The sequence below is a fragment of the Mustela putorius genome, unplaced genomic scaffold (assembly GCF_011764305.1).
Source record: "Mustela putorius furo isolate JIRA1106 unplaced genomic scaffold, ASM1176430v1.1 tig00000095_pilon_pilon_pilon, whole genome shotgun sequence".
In the NCBI taxonomy this organism is placed as follows: domain Eukaryota; kingdom Metazoa; phylum Chordata; class Mammalia; order Carnivora; family Mustelidae; genus Mustela; species Mustela putorius.
The window spans coordinates 4,528,239-4,548,308 of NW_025421280.1; the positions used below are offsets into that span (position 1 = coordinate 4,528,239).

The following is a 20,070-nucleotide window of genomic DNA, read 5'->3' on the forward strand; positions in this document are numbered from 1 at the left end:
AAAGACATCCCTTATACAACCGTGTTACAATGATCACATTTAGAACAGTTAATATTGAACCTATACTGTTGCATACTATACTTCCCAATTGTCCCAATAATGCCCTTTGTAACAAACTGTCCTCTTGATTAAAGGTGATACACTGTGTTGTTGTGACTGCTTAGTCTCCTTTTCTTGGAAACAGTTGTTCAGCCTTTCTTTCGCATTCATCCTATCAACATTTTCGAAGAGTATGGGCCAGATATTTTATAGAATGACCCTCTCTTTGGGTTTGTCTCATGCTTCCTCACAATTAGATCTAGTGATGTGTTTTTGGCCGAGTTACTACCCAGGGGGAACCAGCCGGTTGGTACCAGCAGTGAGAGCCAATTCTCACATAGCTTCCCAGCAGCATGTTCTGTGAGGTCATATTGGTAGTTTGAAATCAGCCGTGGTGGGAGTATTTATACCATGGACACCAACAGATGCTACAAATGAGGGATCATCCCCCCTCCTCCAAGTTTTGGTTGAGAAACGTTGCCATTTACCAACACGTCCATGTATATAAGTGAAGTTGTGTCCTTCTCAATGAATACTTTCTGGAGGCACATGATGCTGGTCTGTCCAGTTATTGGTGGTATCTTAAGACTTTATCTGTCTGGAGCAACCAGGTGGGACAGTCGGTTGGGTGACCCACTGGTGGTTTTGGCTCAGGTTGTGATCTCATGATCGTGGGATCGAGCCCTGCATTGGGCTCTACTCAGAGTCTGCTTGGGTTTCATTCTCCCTCTGCCCCTCTCCCCTGCACATGTCTTTCTCTCTAAAATAAATAAATAAATCTTAAATTTTTTTTTTTTTTACTGTGAGGTTTTTCGATTAAGAAGTTAGCATTTTCCCCCTTATCATTAAATTTCCCCATAGAGAGATATTTCGTGATTATATAGATAACCTGTCCTGTTTTCTCACCAAACTTTTATGCAATAGTTTTTATTTATTGAAAACGATTGCCTGCATAATTAGTACTACAATGACTATACATGCTAATTTTCTTTTCCTCTCATTTCTTACACATTTATTTGTTGACGTTCTAGAAGCTACCTTTTTTAATAGACTTAACCCTAGAATAGCTAGATAATTAGTGATACACTTGCAAACAAGCTGACTTCCCCTAGCCCTTTTTCAAGTAGTTCCACATCCTAAGTATTTGTGAGCAAGTGATTCGTGTCTATTGTTGTTCAGAATAAGTTTCCAAGAAGTACTACATCAATCCAGAAAAAGGAGTTGGGTCTTCAGAAATAATTTTTCCATTCTAAGTGTTTGTGTTTGATTATAACTTACCATCCCATCAACAGAAAAGGTGGCATTTGGAGTCATTTTTCGGTCTTATCTGATTCCAGTTTTTATCAAAAGCATGCCTTTGGAAGATTCCTGGTGAGAGGTTGACACTGGAGTCAGGAAATGGCGGAATGGAAAGAGCACTGGGCAAGAAGCCCAGAGTCACGGTCGAGGCTCTGGGGTTGGGGAGCACACATCATGTCCCCGATGCTCAGTGCCATCATCTATAAAATAATAGGTCGTATTTTCACTAAATTCCCTTTCAGATTGTAAAACTGTCTTTTATTCTCTGCTACTTGTGAATCAAAAACTAGCGTTTCCCTCATTATCAAGATGTTTTGGTCCACAGAGCTAACAAGCCAAGCACAAAAAAAAAGATGTCCGACACAGAGCCTGAACCTAGTGACCTAGGGACTGGATTCGTAAAGCAGCTAAATTAGCCATGACGGTAGAGCTCCAAGACTTGGTGCTGTTTCCTGTCACCCTTGTGCATTCAGCCACGTCACCTGATTCTCTTCTCTGCTCCTCTTTGTTTATCCCTGACAGTCATGGAAACCGATGGAGGATCCCATTACCTCTCTCTCAGGAGATCCCTCTCTCAAGTATTAGCTTGCCCAGTCCCTATAAAGTTACCCCTGTTGCCATGGTTATAAGTAAAGGAAATCTTCCATCCTAGGACAGACAGCAGTTTCTAAAGAACGTTTGCATCTCAGGCATGAAATTCCAGAGTTCTGTGTATGTCTTCATTGAATTTCACCAGACAAAATTGCTGAGAACCAGGCAAATAGTATTATTTTTGCTTGATCCATTGTTTGGTGAGCTCCCGGCACAACTCAGGTAACCTTGGCAATGGGTATTAGAATTAAAAATATGTTGCCTTGGGTTTCCAGAACAGTGGTTAGGAGGAAGGTGAGGTAGGGGCTGAGGTATATAAAAGAATGTAAGGCTTGTCCAAACCATGGATTCTCCTGTTTCCCTGGAACCAGAGTCCAGGAGGCCCCACCCCTCCAGCCCACCCTCGCCCTCCTCCACCAGAATTGCTTTGGGGCAACTTGCACAGGTGAAAAACAAACAAACCCACAGGTGAGTTGCACATTTGCCTCCCCCTCTTCTGGAGCTGTCTGAGCCTGGTACTTTTCATGCTTCAGCTCCTTGTTTCAGCATTTTTAATATTTAATGACCCTTCTAAGGTAGAGAATTATTTGGCAGCATTCTTAAAGAGTTTCTGTCTGAGGCCTTTTCATCTGCCGAACTTCCATTTACTAAATTGAAAAGTTGGTGTCTCAGATATTGTCTGGATCACTCACCTAACATTCTGATGAGGCAGAGAGGGTCATGGGGGGTCAGAAGAGCTGGCAGTCATTTTCGATGCATTTTTTTGTAGCTTTCATTCTTCTAATATCGAAACAACCCATTTTTTTTTTCTCTTTTGTAAGATTTTAAGACCAACTGGAGTTTTAAAGTTTGGGTGCAATTTCAAACTCAAAGTGTTCCTCTCCCTGTTACCCCCTCCCTCTTCCTGAGTTTTGTTTTTGGTTGTGTTTTTGTTTTTGTTTCCTTTGAGCCTAAGGAATTCAACCTTTGTAAAAATTTGTCTTGATCAATACCCATCTCACCTGTTGGATTAAATGCTTCAACATCTTTCACCAGATTAGAAAACCACTGTCTCTTGCCTCAAAGACAGAGGGCAATTGATTCGTAGAATCAACCTGTCTTCTCTTTGATTTTATAATCTGTTTCTAGAGATTAGAAGCAAGCTTTGAATTCCAAGGCTCTGGGCCTGTCAGTTTTTAAAGCAAAAAAAAAAAAAAAAAAAAAAAAAAAAACTTTGGAGCAGATCCGTTGCCTCAGGTTTCAGAAGGGAAACTTAGATGTCACAGGATAAAATTCATTTGTTTTCATTTTGTGATATAAGGGAAACATAGATAATTATCACAGCTGGCATTGTAAAGCCCTGGGTTTTTGGTTTGTTTATTTTACTTTATGGCTTTTAGAAGAATTATTGTTACTAGTTTGTTTTGTTTTTTGAGAACCCCCATCAAATCACTGGGAAACGTGAGAGAAAAGCATAATCTTCTCAGAAATCCCCAATGAGCCAGCTGCTTCTGGGAACCTACCTAGTTCGCCTTTACTTTAAATTACTCATCGTTGATGCCTTTGGTATAACTATAAAAATTCCTCAGCCCGAATTCAACAGGTAGAAGGGAGAAATAAAGAATTCAGGGCAATTTCAAGGCTCATGAGTTCCATAATCTCAAAGACTCTGTACTTTTAAGTACTAATTATACAACACTTAAGCAAGGTTGTATGGAATTGTTCTAGTGTGTTAATGCTTACACAAAAGTATCTTTACGATTTTTTAAAGATAAAATCCCTCTCTACTATTCATTGTGGTAATATATTATATGATGCGGTAATGGTATTAGCATATATGATCATATCTAACAAAATAAATGAAGGCATATGTGAATATTATTGTGGCAGTATTCCCTCCATGCACACTTACGCGTCGCTACGAGTGTACTGAGAAAGCATCCCTGTTTTCCAAAGCCCAGAATTCCTCTCTTTGGGGTAGGAGGGATCTTAAAGGACGAAAAAAATAAAATAATGGGTAAAATGATAGAGTTCATCAAACTTCAGCAAAATGGAACAGAATTTTGGTCTTCTCTAAGTATGTGATGTAGCTGATTCTTAATTCTTTACATTTTACCTCTAAATGTATAAATATTAATTCAACAATGTGTCACTGATGCAGAAATGAATTTAAATTTTTAATAATAGTTGCACTGTTTGTATACCAAAAAAACAAAAAAAAGTGGTGACACAGGAAAAAAAAAAAATCTCAGGAAAACACAGAACAAACCATCTAAGAAAATCTTCAGAGCTTAAAAATGAACCTGTAGGGATGAAACTTATGCATTGAGAGGTTGTCTGAATTTTCAGCCTCGAAGTCATTTGCGCTTTTCTAGAATACTGCTCTCTAAACAAAATTCCCCACAGCTAATTAAAATGTGCGTACACACACACACACACGCACACACACGCTACGGCTTCCCCTGAACCCTGGATGCGCCCCTCCATGCCCCCCTCCCTTTCCCCTATAATGGTATGCTCTGCGTTTGATTGTAAACTGGAGGTGCCAAGCTGTGACAGCTTCCCCAACTTCACAGCCATTTGCTACAACCTAGGGCAGCCTGTGTTCAGTGATGCTTTTCTTTTCCCCCGACAGGGGCAAATCGAAGCGGACAGTGAAACCATCTTCAAGTTAGCCGCGCTTGTGTTACAGGTAAGAATCCGGCCGGCTGCCTTTCTGTTTGTTGTTTTGTGAACTGCCCACAATTCTGAAACTTTCGCATGGGGCCAGTGGCTGATAGATTTTTAAGCCAGCTGGTTGTTTGCCCGTGACAAACGTGAGTCGCCGTTTTCGGTTTTAGCCTAATCTGCATGAGCTATAGTGTGATATTTTATGTTGCAAAGCAAGATGAAATTTGGACTACTCTGGGGAAAAGAATTTAGACTCTACTTCTGAAAAGGAGCTCTGGAATAGTTGAATTTGGGAAGCCTCGATTGTTACAACAGCTGTAATTTTCATTTAAATGAGGTAACTTTTGTATACATCTTCTTGAGGTCGAGTGTGAGAGCCCCTTAATGCTTAAAGACACTAGTAGCTGAGAAACAAAGCGTGTTCCTGTGCTTGTTTAAGAAGAGAAAACAAGTAGTGTGCGTTGATTCACCTATGTCCAGACTAAAAAGTGTGCTGCTTGAATAGACAAGCATTTATCACGTGATCTTAGATCCCTAACAGAAGACATAATCATCTGTGCTTTTTCGGATATATTTGTCTCTTCTGTGAAGAATAAGAAGTATTTAATGGCTACTAATGCATCCTCTCACCAATGCCACATTCTTCTCTGTGGCCCTAGAGAAAGTTCCTCGTGGACACTCGTCAAAAAAAAAAAAAAAAACTCAGTCACTTTAAGAGGGAAACGTGACCGCAAGTGAAATTCATTTGCTTCATTAACATAAATACATATTGATCATCTATCTTTTTTTTTTTTTTTTATTTCAGGAAGCCAAAGGGGATTATGCCAGGTAATGGTTCCTTTTGTGATATTACTATGCAAAATAACCCTTGCTGAACCCTAGCTGAATGCCATTACTTTAAATAACAATGGATGCAAACTCAAAAGAAAGTAGATCTCAAGGCGGGAGACTGAGATCTCTTCCCTCTTCAAATAGGGACCCATTCTTTTTGTGAATGAATCCAGCAAGGAAGCTTTCTTAGAACTTTTCAAGCCAGAGTGACAGTGAATTGTAAACAGAAGCCCTTCCAAAGTTCTATTTTTCTGTTATCGGTTAGCGAGACGGAGAAATCCCTAAAGAGCTTTGGTAGTAGCCGTGCTGACTTTTAAAAATTTATAAATAATCCTGTGTTGGAAGAGTTATAACATATGCACAAAAAGATAAACGATCAGCTGCTTAGTCAAGGGATTAATAGGGGATTTCTTTCTGCAGCTGCCCTGGGGGGCCTCCCCCTTCAGACACTTGACCTAACCGTGGTATTGTTGCCACTGGGACACTTACTGGTTCTAACTGCCTAACTGGCCGCCTCATCAGAGTGGTTATGTTTGAATTCATGCTCTACCTGCTCCTTGCTGCCCTTTTAATGCAGTAGTTGGAGTCGGAGAAATGGAAATGGTTAAAAGGTGAAGGCAAGGCCTCCAATTAGAATCAGCCCACAGGCCAGTGACCCATTGGAAGCCTCACCTCCACCATGTTAATGTTCCACTCCTGGTAAACTTCGCCCGTAGATGATTTACAGATGACCTAGGACGCGTTCCCAGCGAAGGTTTTGAACAGGACGCTCCTTAACAGACCGATCACCGAATAATGCCTTCCGTGCCTGCAAACATCCAGTCAGGGCGCACTCCTTCACCTCGGAAAGTCCACATCCTCTCACCTGCCCGTTCAGTTTGGCAGAATGACTGAGGAGCCCCCAGAACACCACGATCCGCTCACCACATCCATTAGCTTTGTTTTGTGCTGTGTTATTTTTTAAATTTTGTGTTTAAGTTAGGAAGTACGCTTTGAAGGAATCAAAAATCTATAAACACCAATTTTTTTTAAGTAAAAGAAAATGTTGGGATAAAAGGAGCCTAATGAGTTTCTAGATCCTTGACATCCAGCTGCTGTGTTCTCTGCTCTTGGCTTTCTTGGAGAAGCCCTATTTCCTAGGAAGATCAGATATGCGAGGAATGTCATCATGTTGGGGGATGAGTCTGAAGTTGATTTATAAATGAGGGTTTGGGGGCCAAAAGCTCACTCTCTGCAGTCTGTGAACTGCTAACCCTTCCTTCCGCATTTCCTCCCCGCCAGCCATGTGATGGACACTCTCTAAGCCTCATAGCCTCATCAGGAAAATGGCACCTACCCCTTAGATTAATGGGCATAGAGTGGAAGATCAAATGTATGTAAACATTGCCCAAGGCAGTTTCTGGTACACAGCAAGCTCTCCATACACTACAGCTAATACTATCAATTATTCTAGTATCATCATTGCCCTCCTCGGTATCATCACCCTGTCCTGTCTCTTGGCAACCTCTGAAGAGACTGTTGGGATGAAGGTGGGTCTGAAGAAGCTGAGTAGTGTGTTAAGGGAAAAAAACAGAAGAGAAAGGTTGATATCCCAGACCTTCTTTAGGGTAGATCTCTTGCTTATGACTGAAGGCTCTGAAGAGAAAGTCCTCGGGTAGTCCAGACTTTTTAGCCCTAAGACTTCAGGGTTGTTGAGCTAGTCTGGCCAAGCCCAAACCAATACTCCTTTTTAACTCTGCCTTGAGCTTGGTGGTTTCCTGAGTGATGACTAGGCTGATTAGTTGGAGCACACTTTTTGCAATTGTCTAAACCTCACTGAGTAGTAGAAGGAACTTAAGCCTGGCCGGGAAGAAACTAGCAATGTGACCTCTAAGTGAGCCATTTGTCCTTTCTGGGCCTCAGCCTCCTGGTCTGTGAATTGGGATTCATGAAAATAGCAACTCAATAGGGTGGTTTTCAGGAGAAGAATGATGTGGAATGACTTTGTAGGTTACCATTTGTTTTGCTAGCAAGCAAGAAGGAGCTGTGAGCTCTTGTCATTGGGTTTATAATGACGCAGAACTTTGATTCCTGGCTACCATCCACCCCCCCTCCCTGGGATGTGATCACCTCCTCTTATGAACAGGGAGAATATATGTTTCCTCCAGACTTCTGTTACAGAACTAATTTAAGAAAAATAAAATACTATGAGGCAACGTTGTGTATGGGTTAGAGCAAAGATACTAGAACCAGACAGCCTTGCTCAGATCCCAGTTCTGCTACTTATTACCTGTATAATCTTGAGCAGGTTATTTAAACTGCCCAAGCCCTCAACTTCTTCATCTGTAGAATGGAATTTACCTTAATAGTAAACATCCCATAGCATTGCTATGAACATTCAATGATTTAATATTTGCAAAGTGCTTTGAACAGTTGCTACAGTCCCCACTTTATTATTTCATCGTATTTGTGGAATGACTTACCACCTGCCTGACGTTTCAAATATGAGTTGTTTTCCAGTTTTTGCTGATACATAAATAATGCTGTGATGAACATCTTGATATACTTGGGATTTGGTTGACGTGGAATTAAGCAGAGGAAAGTTCTTTAAAGAGGCAAAATACAAAGTGCTGAAGTGAAGTTTCCATATTCTTGATCCCACTACATGAAAATTCTACGAAGTTCATAGCTTCATCCAGGAACACCCACCAAATGCCTAAAATGTGTCAGCCTCAGTAGAGGTACCGAGGAAGCCGAGAAACCTAGGCAAGGGCATTTCCTTCCAGGGAACTTGGCTTTCTATCTAGGATTACCTCCGTGGCTGTTCTGAATCCCACTTTTTTGTTGGCTTACACGCTGGTGGCTGCAGCCCTCGGCTTTTAAAACTTCATTGAGTTGACTCTCTGAGGTTTAAGCCTCAAAAAGTGTCCCCGAATACCTTCTAAGACCAGGGCAACCCGGCTTTCTCAATTAAAACAATGATTAAGACCTAGTTCCTAAGGCTGCTCTGGTCCACCCACTCCTTGGAAATATCTCCCTGTTTCTCAAATGTAGCATTTCGAAAGCTAAAGCCAGCAGCACCCCAGCCCCCAGAGCTTCCCTGACTTTCCCTGTACGACATCACCTTTTTCTCTTGGATCACCTCTGAGGTTTCCCCTTCTCTCTTTCACCCATCTCCTCTGTCAGTGAGCTCCTTTCTTTCCTTCTTTGGTTTTTTATTTTTTTTTTTTTTAAGATTTTATTTATTTATTTATTTAACAGAGAGAGAGAGAGATCACAAGCAGGCAGAGAGGCAGGCAGAGAGAGGGGGAAACAGACTCCCCACTGAGCAGAGAGCCCAATGTGGGGCTTGATCCTAGGACCTTGACAACATGAGATCATGAAACCCTGAGACTATGACCTGAGCTGAAGGCAGAGGCTCAACCCTCTGAGCCACCCAGGTGCCCCTTTCCTTCTCTTTAGCAGACTTGATTTCTCAGCCCTCATTCCCCTCTACACACTCCCACTAAGCGCTATGTGTGTATAGTTTGTGGGAGTGCTTTCAACGACATTATTTTCAAAGTCCACGCATGATTCCATGCAGTCCCCACCACAAATGTTATCTCTGCCATTGAAAAATTAACAGATGGAAAATCAGGCCCAAAGAAACAATGCCACACAGTCAGTGAGCTTCCAGGTCTTTTCTGGTGCCATCCCTCACAACAGAACCCCAGTTATCTTCCCAAGCCATTAAATGTGATGGGTTTTGTTCCAGGAGACCCACCATCTCCAACACCCTAACCTGGCATCAAGGCTCTACGTAATCTGTATTATGTATTTTTATTTCCCATACTCTGCTATTTATACTCCTTAATATCTGTTCGTGCCTCTCTTCTCGGTTCTCCAGGAACTTGGTAGTATTTTCCCTTCATGGCTTTGCTCAAACTCTTCTTCCTGGAATGCCTCGGAAAAACAGCAGTCCCCTCTCTCCTTACTTAGCTTCCTGCCCTGTTTCCTTAAGAGTATTTTAAGTGAACATTATCATAACCAGTAGGAAACCTTGCTCTCTAGAAGTTAATTAAAATAGTAGAGTGAGGACTTTCATTCTCTTTAAATAGTTGACAGTCTGAACTTCCAAGTTAGCCTTTAAGCTGCAAAGATAACAAGCTGCTTGGGTTACACAACACAGACAACGCAGAGAATTCCTGAAAGCTGACACAGCACGGAGGGAAGGCTTTATCACTGAGCTAGCTCCAAATGAGTTTGTAAAAGCAAGGCTGGGTTGGGTTTTTTTTTCTCTCTTTTTCATTTTTCTTAAGATCCTGAAAGTTACCAAATAGCCATGTGATTAGGACACTTCTGCTTATACAAAAAAGTGAGTGACGACAATTTACAATTCAGTGCCGGGTCAGAATGAGCATATACTGTCACCCAGCTTCGAATGGGAAGGAATAATTCACAACTTACAGCTGTGCTACAAAATGCAGCTTATTTCCCATGGGAAAGGACCTGGTGTGGCTGCCTTAGAGTTGTTAATGAAGGGGGTGGGGGGGCAAAGACTTTAAAGAACTTTCCCGCCTCGTTCCTCCCTCTCTAGAGCACTTGAAACTCTAAAATGTCCTTCCATTTCCAGAGCCTGTAAAATCAGTTACATTAATAAAAATAGCAGCTCCCATGGGCTTGGTGCAATGCAGGGTCCTTACACCAATGGGGAGGCAGTAGTGACGACAGGCGCTTTTAGAATTTAACAGGGTTAAATCCAGATTTTTTTTTTTTAAGATTTTATTTATTTATTTGACAGAGAGAAATCACAAGTAGGCAGAGAGACTGGCAGAGAGAGAGGAGGAAGCAGGCTCCCCGATGAGCAGGGAGCCCGATGTGGGGCTCGATCCCAGGACCCTGAGATCATGACCTGAGCCGAAGGCAGAGGTTTAACCCATTGAGCCACCCAGGTGTCCCTAAATCCAGATTTTAGAATTTAGAATTTAACTTGGGTTCAAATCCAGGCCCAAGATGCTTGCTGCTTAACTCTGGCTAACTAACATCTCTGGAACCCTGTTTCTGGGTCTCAGTAAATAGTACATGGCATTGTTTCATGGTTCCTAAAATGCACCACCTTCACATCAACCCTGTGATGATAGGAGCTGTTAGTATCCCCATTTTACAGACAGAGAAACTGAGTTGCAGTGTGAGCAAGTGGCGTACTGTCTAAGTCGCAAGACTAGAGAGTGGCAGAATTAGGACTCCAAGCCTCATGCTCTTTACCGCTATGAGTCTCCTGATTGGTATTCCAACACAAATCCTTGCTAGCAGAATAAAGAAGACTGACTGGACAGAAGTTAAACCTTTCTGTCCCATTTCAAGCAAGGGCTTTAATGTATCAGCCAAAGGCTTTTGTGAAAAAAAGCTTGAGAAGTGGCTTTTCTTTCTCCCTGTGAAATGATTATCTTAAGGTTTGACCTAAAGATAGAAACAAATTCTTTAGCATATCAGTTCAGTGCATCAATATTTATTTTTCATGATGTAAATACATCTAAGTGTTAGGTGATTTTACATGTTTTACAGACATTAACTCATTAATCATCTTCACCCTATGAACTTGGTATAATGTCCCTGCACTACAAGCGAGCTTAAGAAACTTTGTGTGGCAGGGCGCCTGGGTGGCTCAGTGGGTTAAAGCCGTTAAAGCCTCTGCTTTCGGCCTCATAATGGTCCTGGGATCGAGCCCCGCATCGGGCTCTCTGCTTGGCGGGGAGCCTGCTTCCTCTCTCTCTCTGCCTGCTTCTGCCTACTTGTGATCTCTGTCAAATAAATTTTTAAAAATAAATTAATTTAAAAAAAAAAAGAAACTTTGTGTGGCATTATATTGAAATTACCCTATTATGGCTTAATGCTTCCCAATGACGTGGTCAAATATCAAGAGTTATGTTGAATAAACAAACAAGCTAACAACACAGGGGGAACCATGGACAATGGAGTGTGGGGAAATACCTGGTTAAGAGTTAAACAAAATTCAGGTTTTCTTTGTTAAGTTTCAGATCTGCTCTTGTACATAGCGAATCTCCTAGAAGACATGTCAACAGTATTTCCTGTGCTGGTTTTCCCCTGCGGTGTGAGCCTCTTGCCTGACAGTGTCCTCTGGAATTCACTTTGTAAAGTGTTGGTTTATTCATTTGCTGAAAACTCAGTATTAAAATGCTTTAAGGGGTGCCTGGGCGGCTCAGTGGGTTAAGCCTCTGCCTTCTGCTCAGGTTATGGTCTCAGGGTCCTGGGATGGAGCCCCATATCATCAGGCTTTCTGCTCAGCAGGGAGCCTGCTTCCTCCTCTCTCTCTGCCAGTCTCTCTGCCTACTTGTGATCTCTCTCTGTGTCAAATAAGTAAATAAAATCTTTAAAAATAAAATAAAATGCCTTTAAAAGATAGGCAGTTTGGGGGTGTTTGCGTGGCTCAGACATTAAGCCTCTGCCTTCAGCTCAGGTCATGATCTCAGGGTCCTGGGATCAAGCCCCATGTTGGGCTCCCTGCTTGGTGGGAAGTCTGCTTCTCCCTCTCCCATTCCCTGCTTGTGTTCCCTCTCTCATTGTTAAATAAATAAAATCTTCAAAAAAAAAAAAAAAAGTGGTGCCTGGGTGGCTCAGTCAGTTAAGCATCTGCCTTCAGCTCAGGTCATGATCTCAGAGTCCTAGGATTGAGCCCCACTTTGGGCTCCCTGCTCAGTAAGAAACCTGCTTCTCCCTCTTCCTCTGCCTGCTGCTCCCCTTACTTGGGCACACACACACACTCTCTCTCTCTCTATCAAATAAATAAACAAAATCTTTTTTAAAAACAAATAAGAGATAAGCAGTTTGGAGAAATCTGTTCTTTGTACTTTCTGTCAGATTCATTACTCCCCTGGATTTTAATTCCATTACCTTGTAGGCAGGGTGAACATTCATCAAGCTCTGAACTCTGAAGAGCTCTAAATTTGGAAAAAAATCATCCATCCCATACGATGGGCACTTTTTCATCTGTTCTAAACAGAGTGTTCGAGCTGGCTGGTATCATGCACTTGAACCCTGATTTTATAGCTGATGAACTAAGGAGTGACATATTCCATGACAGTTCAGGTAGACAAGACCAGACCTGCAGTCTGGGCGCCCCACCCATCTCAGATTCATCCCTGTAACTTGCACCTGAGTAGGCAGGCCTGTGTGGATCCCTGCTGTCCCTGCTGGAAGGCAGTGAGGGACAGCAGGCAGTGGACACTACCCCAGTAAGTGGTGTTATCAGTGCAGTGGCCCTGAGTCTAATATTAGTCACCTGAGGAGATAGTTGAAGAGTGAGAAAGCAGGAAGTGAACTCTGGATCATCAGTGCCCTTGGATGCCTGGCCTTTTTCTCATTGTTCAACCCTGCTCCTTTGCACAGATTAAATACCTAGAGTGTGCAAGGCGCTAGACCCAGCAAGGCCTATGACAGAGGCAGACTGTGTTTCCAGTCTCCTTTGTTGGAGACGCCAGGGGAAAGCATGGACTCTGGATTCAGACAGGCAGGCAGGAGTTTGAGACAGTCTCCTGGTGGCGTGACCTTAGCCTGTTTTAAGACATCTGAGTCTAAGGTCCCTTTTCTTTTCTTTTTTTTTTTTTTTAAGATTTATTTATTTATTTATCAGAGAGAGAGGGAGAGAGAGAGTGAGCACAGGCAGACAGAATGGCAGGCAGAGGCAGAGGGAGAAGCAGGCTCCCCACTGAGCAAGGAGCCCAATGCGGGACTCGATCCCAGGACCTGGGATCATGACCTGAGCCGAAGGCAGCCGCTTAACCAACTGAGCCACCCAGGCATCCCTAAGGTCCCTTTTCTTTAAGAGGTTTGTTTTAAGGTTACATTAGCATCACCCCTAACCTGAACCCTTTCAGGGTGTCTGGTACGGAGTGGAGATGTCAGAGTCCGTGGGAGTCAGCTTGCACTTTCCACTAAGTCCTATCTATTGTAGTGAGATATGGTTTTCATTGCCTCTTTTTTTTTTTCTTACCATCTTAGCAGTGATTAAGCGTGCCATTGCATGGCGGTCAACACATTCACATTGTGCAACCGTCCCCACCATCCACCAACAAAACTTCTCATCTTGCAAAGCTGCAACTCCGTACCCCTTAAACACTCTCATGTCTCCACCCCTCCCCCAGCCTCTGGCAACCACCACTTCGCTTTCAGTCTTTGTGAATTTGTCTATTCTGGGCACCTCATGTAAGTGAAATCACGCGATATTTGTCTTTTTTGTGACTGGCGTATTTTATGTAGCATAATGTCCTTGGGGTTCATCTATGTTGTACCATGCATCAAAATTTCTTTTATTTCAAGGTAGAATAATATTCCTGTGTATGTATAGATTACATTTGGTATATCTGCTTATCCATGGATGGATACTTAGGTTACTTATACTTTTTGGTTCTTATGAACAATGCTGCTATGAATATGGGTATGCGATATCTCTTTGAGTCCCTGGTTTCAATTATTCTGGGAAGAGAGATGCATTTTCTAAAAAGATTCCCTGGCTTCTAGATGCTTAATTTTATTCCACATTCATTGGGATAAGGTGGGATGAGGGCACTGTAATGTAAGGCAAACCTCAGATTCTTGTTCTAAATCATAAGATCTTACCTGTCGAGATCAATGTTTAGAGTCTAATATTTGTATTGAAAATAGTGCTGCAGATGAATTTTTATTGACAGGGAAAAATGATTACAATAAATTGGAAAAAGCAAAAGTATATATATTCTCCATTTTTTTTAAAGATTTTATTTATTTATTTGACAGAAATCACAAGTAGACAGAGAGGCAGGCAGAGAGAGAAAGGGGGAAGCAGGCTCCCCGCTGAGCAGAGATCCCGATGTGGGGCTCGATCCCAGGACCCCGAGACCATGACTCGAGCCAAAGGCAGAGGCTTTAACCCACTGAGTCACCCTATATTCTCCATTTTTAAAAAAATGTGTGTCAGTATATTCAAACACGAAATGTGCATAAAACTGATAAGTTATAGCACAGTTCATTGTCTTTTGAAATTTTTGTTCATACAGCACATTGATTTCTAACATATATATAGACGTATATATTTTTTGTTTATTTATTTGTAATAGTTATGCACACATAGAACCATACAGCGTCCTGTTCAGAAAAAAATATTTACAGGGCGCCTGGGTGGCTCAGTTGGTTCAGCATCTGACTTGATTTCGGCTCAGTCACCATCTCAGGGTCATGGGATCGAGCCCCGAGTCTCACTCTGGGCTCAGCACAGAATCTGCTTGAGAGTCTCTCCCTCCCTCTGCCCCTCCCCCCACTCACACATGCAAGTGCATACTTGCACTCTCTCTCTCAAGTAAATAAATGAATAAAATCTTTTAAAAAAATGAATAAAATATTTACAAAAGAATAACGTGGGAAGGATGGGACACCTGGGTGGCTCAGAGGGTTAAGCCTCTGCCTTCAGCTCAGATCATGATCCCAGAGTCCTGGGATCAAGCCCCGCATCGGGCTCTCTGCTCAGCCTGGAGACTGCTTCCCCCGCCCCTCTCTGCCTGCCTCTCTGCCTACTTACTGTCTCTCTCTGTGTTAAATAAATAAACATCTTTTTTAAAAAATGGAAAGGAATGAGACTGAGTAACCCACTCAAAGAAATGGATACAGATAAATATCATTGGAGGTTCTGATATTTTCTTTCTGTTCGCCCACATATCTTTCCAACAAAGAGACCATAAGCCAGTGGGTTCTGAAGTTCAACTGAGCTGAGTTTAGTTGCAGATTCTACTTCTCAAGGGTGAATAACCTTAGCGAAGTTACTGAACCTCTCTAAAGCCCAGGCTCTTATCTGAATAGGGATAATTACAGTTCTTTTGAAACCTTTTTCTGAGATATGATTGACATGTAAAATTAGTTTCCGATGCAGCCGTCAACGTAATGATAAGTTAATTGTATATACTGAACAGTGATCACCACAATAGGTCTAGTTAACCCCCATCACTGTAGGTAGTTAGGAACTTTTTTCTCTCTTGCGATGAAGACATTTAAGATCTCTCTTTGCAACTTTCCAATATGCAGTACAGTCTTACAGCACTTGGCGTGCTGCCTAGTTTAAGATAGGGGCAGAAAAAAATTAAGCTATTATTGTGGTTGTCATGACTTACAACTGTCTCAGGATGGTGGGCGGAGAAATGTTTACAGTTTTCTTTCTTCACATGTCACTGTGTTTTTGTTTATCAACACCAGAAACACCATGTTTTTGCCAGAATTTTCTTTTTAGAGGTTATTTTGTATTTTTAAAAACAAACTCCAAGCTTAACACAGTGACTTAACACATCTTCCGCCCTGCATCCTTATTCAAAATGAAGGTAAGGTACGACTTGTTTGGAATAGTACCCACTCTGCCTAACGGAAACTTCCCAAACCAAGGCTTAAAGCTTTTCCCTGCCACCCATGACAGGGGAGCAGGGGGCCCATGACTCCCCACAGCATGTGGGAGGGCCTGGCCAGACCCGCTGGCACCCAAAACCTGTGTGTCAACAGGCTCATTCAGTGTTGGGCTCAGGTGCCTGAGGCTGGGCAGGCAAAAAGGAAGCAGTTAAGACGATGGAAACCTACCAGGGAAAGAGCTGCGGGCAGGGCGGACTTTGTGGGTGTGTGACCGGTGCAGTCACACGGGAGGGCCCCACGCTTGGTTGGTGCTTTTTGGTCACCATTTTGAAATTGTTCTGAGCTTTTGACAGGGGACTCCACATTTTCATTTGTCACTGGGCCTTGCAAATTTTGTGGCTGGTTCTGACTGTTGAAAATTGTAAGGCATGCAGAAGGCCTGGATGTTGAATGGATTCTTAGAAGAAGGAGTTCTCTCGTAGGTGTCTAAGTAGGTGCTCCACTGAGAAGACCGAAACCACACGGAACTCCACAAGCCAGCTTTTCTGTATATATCTCAGAACATCTTAGACCTTTGTGATTCCATTTTGCATGATCCCCCAGATCTGAGGGACGAAGAGTAACATAACTGCTACCTCATAGGGCTCAGTGAAAGTGTACAAAAATAATGCCCTAAAGGGGTTAGACTAGTGCCTGGCACCTGGAGCACTCATTTCTGAAGGCTTCCCAGATATTCATGACCTTATTCCTTGTATCAATTCCAAGAGCTAGGTATGATTATTCTCATTTTATAGCTGAGGAAACTAAGGCCCAGAGAAGTGAAGTGACTTGCCTAAATCACACAGCTGGTAAGATGTGGAGCTGGGATTTGAACCCAGGCCTTCTGACGGCAGAGCTCATGCTCTCCACCATTGTGCCCGCCACTTTTACCATTATCTGCCAGGTGCCCGGCCCCCTTACGTTCTTTCTGTCACTTTGTCCTTAAACGGGGATGCTCATTCTACAGATGTGGGGACCGATACTGGCCACCAAGGTCCCTTATCTTCCACAAACAGAATTTGGATCTGAAACCTCCTTCTCCAAATTTCCGCTTTGCCCTTCCTTTGGATGACTCCTCAAAAGTGAAGCCAAAGGATGTTTAATGGTATCTGCTGGACAGGGCTGATAATGATATGCAGTCAGACCCTGGGGAGCTCCTGGACCCACAGGCCAGATGGCTGCATGGCGTGTTTCTGGCGACCACAACGTCACGTCCTCTGCAGAGCTCAGGCCCTGGCGTCATGCTGGGTTCCCAGGCCGGCAACATCCTGAGGGGCTGTGTGGGCTTCTACAAGTCTCACCTCTTTACTGCTCGGTTTTCCCACCTGTAAAGTGGGGGTGGTAATCCTATTTGTGGAAGAGGATTCTCAGGGGGGATTGTGTTTACATGCTTAGTTGAGTGCCTCGTACATTGTTAGTACTTCGAACTGTAAAAGCTGTTTTGCTCCAGCTTTCAGAAAAGAAAGTATTGCCTGTGTTTGAAGAGAAATAAATGCTTTTGTTTCTTTTCATAGTTCTTAGCTGTTCACAGGGCTCATTCTCAGACTCTTATCGTGTTTGGACTTTGTTTGTTTTTAATTTTTTTCAAAATGCCAGCATCGTCTTGTTTGGACTTTAAAATGAGAAAAGGGGCTTCATCACCATTTTACAGAAAAGGCAGGCCTGGTTCCACCTGTTAAGAGCAAGGGCAGAATCAGGCTAGGAATCCTGGCCTCTGCGTTTCTTGGTTTCTAAGTATTTTGCATTTCAGAACACTTTGCTTTTCACACCTTAAAGACTTGATGCAAGTAAGCAAAAATAAAAGGCCCCAAGTTCCACCTGAATAGACCCTAGACAGCGACCAACCTCACAGTGAGGACCAGTCTTGTGCCAGAAGTGAATGGGGCCACCGTGCCATCGCTGATGCTTGGTACAAAAATGAAACTCAGCCTCGAGTGGGCTTTTCAGATGGTGGCTGGCTAAGACATCTGCGTATTTGGTGTTCAGTAGGAATAGAAGTGGTGTAACATGAACTTCTCTCCCCAGAGTACAAGCCATTCAGGGTCTACCTAAGCTAAGAGATGGCATTTTAAGGGATGATCTCTGCATTCCTTCTGATACACATTTCAGCGCCCTTTGGTGTGGTTGAAGAAGCACTGAGTGCACAACGGAACACATGTTCAGTCTTATTATCTGTGTTCAAATGGCTGTTGTGGTCAATATAGTTGTTGTTTAAATAGAACTTCATTTATTTTTAAAGATTTTATTTATTTATTTATTTGAGAGAGGGAGATCACAAGCAGGCAGAAAGCAGGCAGAGAAAGAGGAGGAAGCAGGCTCCCTGCTGAGCAGAGTCTGGGGCTTGATCCCAGGACCCTGGGATAATATCCTGAGCCCTGAGCGGAAGGCAGAGGCTTTAACCCACTGAGCCAGCCAGGCATGTGTGATCAGGAAGGACACACCGAGTCATACAGGCAGGAAGAAGGGAGAAAGCTTTGGGCCTTTAAGTTGACCATACATAATTTTCGCTTGTCTTGTAGGCAGTGTCCCAGGAGAGGAACAGATTTCTTTGACTTCACATTCTTTTATAGGAAGATAAGATCTATATTCTTCTTCTTCCATGTGCCCTTTATTTCTAACTCAAGGGTTGTATGACAGATCCTTTTTTTAAAAATTATAGTAGAATATACATAACATAAAATTTATCATCTTAACCATTTTTTAAGTGTGTGATTCAGAAATGGTCAGTAGATTCTCATTGTTACACAACCGATCTCCAGAACTCTTCATTTTGCAAAACTGAAATGCTATGCCCATTAACGGTTCTCTCCCTTACCCCCGCCCCAGCAACCACCATTCTACTTTCTGTCCCTATGGATTCATAAAATATTTTTTATTTCACTATGTTTATGGAATTTCATGTTAATCTGCTTCTCAGCCTGTCATTCTTAGGAATTTTCCTTCCTCTGCAAGAGCTGAAGTTTGCAAGTCGACACGATTAGAATCCTCAGCAAGCTGGCTAATGTTGAGAAAAACCTCTCATCACATTTTCATTATTATTAGAAATTCTTTAGACTTAAAAAAAAATAGGGTGACAGTTGATCATTATCAGGCATGCAGATGGACAGAGTAATTTGTCCAGAGTTACAGGTTAGGCCCCAGACGAAGAAAACAATGGCAAAAGAATTCAAGCTGAGAGGACACTGTATTTCCCACCAAGAACACAAGCAGATTCCTTGCTTCTTTGGTACAGTGCTGAGATAAGGAGGGCCCGACACAGATTCCATGGACTGGTCATGGTGGTAGAACAAGATTCAAGGCTGAACTTGAACGAGTTACAGTGGATTCTGTTGAACCAATCCTAAAACTGCTTGCAACTTGGGACTTGGCGGGCTGTTTTCAGAGTTCTTTCCCTGAGTCGTTTAATACCAGCCTTGAGGGTTGACAGGCACCTTTAGCAAATAAAAATACAGGATGCCTGCTTAAATTTGAATTTCAGGTAGAAAATAAATACTTTTTAAATTCTGTACTTAACATATAGTGTTATATTAGTTTTAGGTGCACAATATAATGATTCAACAATGAATAATCTTTTTTTTTTCCCCACTGTAAGTGTGTCCTAAGTATTTAATCTGACCCCTCTAACCTAGACCACCCACTGGGAATTCTTCTTCTTCTTTTTAAGACTTTATTTATTTATTTGACAGACAGGGATCACAAGTAGGCAGAGAGGCAGGGAGAGGGTGGGGGAGAGGCAGGCTCCCTGCTGAGCAGAGAGCCCGATGTGGGGCGTGATCCAGGACCCCAGGATCATGACTTGAGCTGAAGGCAGAGGCTTAACCCACTGAGCCACCCAGGTGCCCCTGGGAATTCTTGATCACCATCACCCATCTGTAGCTTGGTCTGAGAGTAGGGGCATCAAGGGTTTGGAAAGCTCTTTGGTTTCACATGCTGCTGTCAGAAAGGAAAGAACACATTTATTGAACGTAGGCAGGTGTCTTCACGGTATCCTATTGCCGTCTTCCCAAGAACCTTGTAAGACAGGTAGGTCACTAGCCCTATTTTATAATGAGGAAGTTGAGGTTCACAAGTTAGTTTACCTAAGGCCACAAAAATCCTACCAACCCAGAAACTTGGGACTGACTTCAGTTCTCCGTGCAAACCTTATTACTACACACCCCAGGTCTAGAGCCAGCTGGTTGGTTGGTCTGTTGATTTGTTTCTAAGTGGAAGCTTTGCAGTAACCCACATCCAGGTCCCAGCTGCCCAGGGACAAGCTCTGGCAGACAAGGGGCTAGCTAG

General features: G+C 42.7%; 1 protein-coding gene across 8 annotated transcripts in view; it reads left to right on the forward strand.

Moving 5' to 3' along the window:
- FRMD4B (FERM domain containing 4B) overlaps positions 1-20,070 on the forward strand; it is a 324,296-nt gene that overhangs the window by 252,204 nt on the left and 52,022 nt on the right. For all 8 annotated transcript variants that reach the window (XM_004738339.3, XM_045077913.1, XM_045077915.1 and 5 more), the window contains 2 exons: positions 4,544-4,600; positions 5,384-5,406. In XM_004738339.3, coding sequence (XP_004738396.2) covers positions 4,544-4,600; positions 5,384-5,406 — 80 coding nt within the window. The remainder of the gene's footprint in view (positions 1-4,543; positions 4,601-5,383; positions 5,407-20,070) is intronic.